Source organism: Sinocyclocheilus rhinocerous, unplaced genomic scaffold (genome assembly GCF_001515625.1).
Source record: "Sinocyclocheilus rhinocerous isolate Xijiao unplaced genomic scaffold, SAMN03320098_v1.1 scaffold1084, whole genome shotgun sequence".
Taxonomy (NCBI): domain Eukaryota; kingdom Metazoa; phylum Chordata; class Actinopteri; order Cypriniformes; family Cyprinidae; genus Sinocyclocheilus; species Sinocyclocheilus rhinocerous.
Genome location: NW_015656001.1, coordinates 489,997 through 493,219, shown reverse-complemented (window position 1 = coordinate 493,219; position 3,223 = coordinate 489,997). Strand labels below are relative to the sequence as shown.

Genomic DNA, 3,223 nt, shown 5'->3' with positions numbered 1-3,223 from the left:
AACCCCCAACTGCTCCCCGGGCACCGCAGCATAAATGGCTGCCCACTGCTCCGGGTGTGTGTTCACGGTGTGTGTGTGTTCACTGCTGTGTGTGTGCACTTAGGATGGGTTAAATGCAGAGCACTAATTCCTAGTATGGGTAACCATACTTGGCCACATGTCACGTCACTTTCACTGTCACTTTCACTTTAAATTGTAAAAATATTTCACCCTGTTAATGTGGATGTTACATTTAGCTGCTTTCTCTACTTCCTTCAAATATCAGCATTAAACATGTTTATGATCGTGTTTTCTCTTCCATCGCTCACCTGGGTAAGCAAGACAAACTGAGCAAACTGCCACGGCAGCATGAAGAAAATATTGGAGATCCCCAGAGCCATCATGGTATTCTTGCTTGGGTTCCTTGTCCTTACAAAATATCCAACAAAATACATTTTAATTGCACAGAATAACCCAACGTAGTGTGTATAATCATAAACAATGTACACATAAGCCGCCTAAATACACAAAACATTGCTTAAATGTGTCCGGTGACCACATGATACTTAAAAGATTTAAGTCATCTCAAAGTATGTACAAAAAGAATGAACATGTGTATGAAAGGTTGAATATAAACATTAAATTGCTATGACTTGGGTTGCAAACTTAGGGAAGAAAGCAAGTTACCGGAGGATGTAAGTGAGCAGAAGCATCTGCAGAACCAGGAAGGGGTAGGAGAAGCTCTCTCTCAGAGGCGGTGTCCACATGACCCGAGTACTCTGGGATTCAAGGGTTCAAAAGAGAGACAAAATTCTTTAAGTACTAGAAGACTGTAGCTAAAGAAAAAAAAATCTCCAAGATGCTTAAGAAAACAATCTGCTTTACCTCTCCATGATTAAAGAAGAAACACAGAACTGTAACAGTGCCACCCAGTCGACTGCCACTATAAGAACAGCCAAAAAATTAAGTTTGTTATGATCTAACTTTTGAAATGAAGCTTTTAGGATCAACCCATTTGCAATCAATGTATAAACTCAAAGTTGCACTTTCTTTGGTATCGATTAAAGGACTCTTCCTCTGAGATGTTTATTCTAGGCTGGATTACCTCAGATACGTTCCATAAATGAAGAAGAGACTCATCATTGCCCCATTTAACAGGAACACAAATGTGACATAAAAGTAAGCAGGATCCCCCAGACCTGTGGAAAAGCCACTCAAGTAAGTAAAATATCTGTGAAATGAAGAACACTTGGCTATCAGTCACACAGTGAATGAAACAGCATTTTTTTTTCTCCACTGTACTGCAAATGCTCTAAAATTAAACAACAAATAAATGTGTGGGCCAAACAATGGATACTTATTTGATGTTTGGCTTCTCCAATACCTTCACAACTCTCCACTGGATCTAGACCCTCCCCTCTGTTGATGGTCCAACACATCTTGGTAGGGATCCCAAAAAAATCCATTGTGCTAGTGTATGCTCTGTACCAGCTGGCCAAGACCACCTGCAGTAAAAGAGAGCAAAAAAAGATGGTTAACTTCAGAGCTCAATCAAACAGTGTGGAAGAAAGAGATTTCACTGATATTCAGAAGATGCCAAAGAGGCCATCTCACCTCAGGGTACAAGTTAAACCTCTTTAGAGTGTTTATCACCAGAGGATATTCAGTGAGACGATCGTTCATGATCATATAAAGACCGTCCATGAAAGTAGGAGCCTTAATGATGGTCTTGAAGTATGAGTAATACAGTCCCTTAACAGACAAAATAGCATATGTGAGAAAATCACCACTGTGAGACGATTATCTAAATCAGCAAGATGTCAATTAAAGTTCAAGCTTAGTATTTAACAAAATGAGTTGCAAGGTGAAGGGCTATATATGGAGTAAACTCAGGATAATAACAAAATAATAGCAAAAAGTCTCCCAATTTACCCTCTCTGGACAGACACAGTAAATTATGTAGTAATTATATTGGGGGGGGGGAAAAAAGCAATAATAACCATCTCTGTTCGAAAGGCCATCTCCTTTTCCAAAGACGACATGTGTGAAAAATGCCTGTCATTTTCAAACAGATGTGAGAGATGATACCTGAGAAACACAGGATAGTTTATTTAGTCACAATAAGAGGAACATCATGTTCATGTCTTAAAGATCTAAAGCTACTTACCAGTGTAAAAATCCCACAGTAAGAGCTGTGGAAATAAACACATCAGGTTAGGTGACTTTGCCCAGAGACAGATCGCTACGTGGCCACACTGAAGGACTCTTATCTGACCATACAGAACGAGTCTCTATTAGAAGAGTCGCCTACTTTAAAACAGACGAATAATTCTGATAAATTATTTTAATCAATTAACGTCTGTGGATAGTTTACTGACAAACCATAAAATGCGTTAGTGTATGGTAATCATTGGCTAATAACTGGAGTGAAATGAACGAAATTCGATTGGTTGCTAACTACAGTTAACATGCGAGCATTCACCAAAAACCTGAAGATTATGAAGGTCATTTGGAGTTGTCAAGGAATAAAATCGATAAAGGAAATATGAGCTCTACACAACTTTGTTGTTTACAAGCGAGTTTCTATAATACTGATACTGAGAACATGCTAAATGCTAATCATGTGAATAACCGTTAGCTACCTAGCGGCTAAGAAACAAAGCCTTACCGAGAACCAACACTGATACTCCTCTTGCAAAAGCGGACGGGCTCAACCCTAATTTGCTTCTAATGAACCCTGCAAAATATCCGTTTTTACTCTGGGAAGCCGAGCCCTTCCCATCTTTGGCACGCTTGCTTTTCCCCAACGCGGACTGACTCCTGTCCTTCTCGCCGCTCTGGTCCTTGGCATTTGATTTTCTGGTTTTAACTACCATGTTTTCATATTTCTGTCTGTAACAGGGGAGCGACAGGAGCGTAGATACGCGATAAAAACCAGCTGTTTGACTCTTCCGAGCGCCTCACATCTGTGGTCCTGCACAGTTTGAGTGCTGTGGGACTTCACTGATCTGTTGAATGAAGCGGCCATCGCCCCCGTCTGGACGCGGCGCTCAACTGTCCGGTTGACGAGTAACCATGACAACGTGTTTAACTAGCCCGTTACCATGTTAAAGAACTTCTGTAACCGCGAAAAAGAATACCTGTCGATGACCATGATGACGCTTTAAATAATTTTCACATACATAAACTGGTATATTATAGGGAATCGTAAGGATTTGAATGATTCATTACGGTTCCTTAACAC

At 40.3% G+C, this 3,223-nt stretch overlaps 1 protein-coding gene across 1 annotated transcript in view; it reads right to left on the bottom strand.

Moving 5' to 3' along the window:
• LOC107719125 (probable C-mannosyltransferase DPY19L1) overlaps nt 1-3,009 on the bottom strand; it is an 11,722-nt gene extending 8,713 nt beyond the window's left edge. The window contains exons 1-9 of the mRNA XM_016526475.1: nt 2,648-3,009; nt 2,147-2,171; nt 1,980-2,067; nt 1,594-1,731; nt 1,364-1,484; nt 1,085-1,178; nt 865-922; nt 667-758; nt 309-408 (exon numbers count right to left, since the gene is read on the bottom strand). Coding sequence (XP_016381961.1) covers nt 309-408; nt 667-758; nt 865-922; nt 1,085-1,178; nt 1,364-1,484; nt 1,594-1,731; nt 1,980-2,067; nt 2,147-2,171; nt 2,648-2,855 — 924 coding nt within the window. The 5' untranslated portion in view covers nt 2,856-3,009. The remainder of the gene's footprint in view (nt 1-308; nt 409-666; nt 759-864; nt 923-1,084; nt 1,179-1,363; nt 1,485-1,593; nt 1,732-1,979; nt 2,068-2,146; nt 2,172-2,647) is intronic.
• Nucleotides 3,010-3,223: the final 214 nt, after the last annotated feature.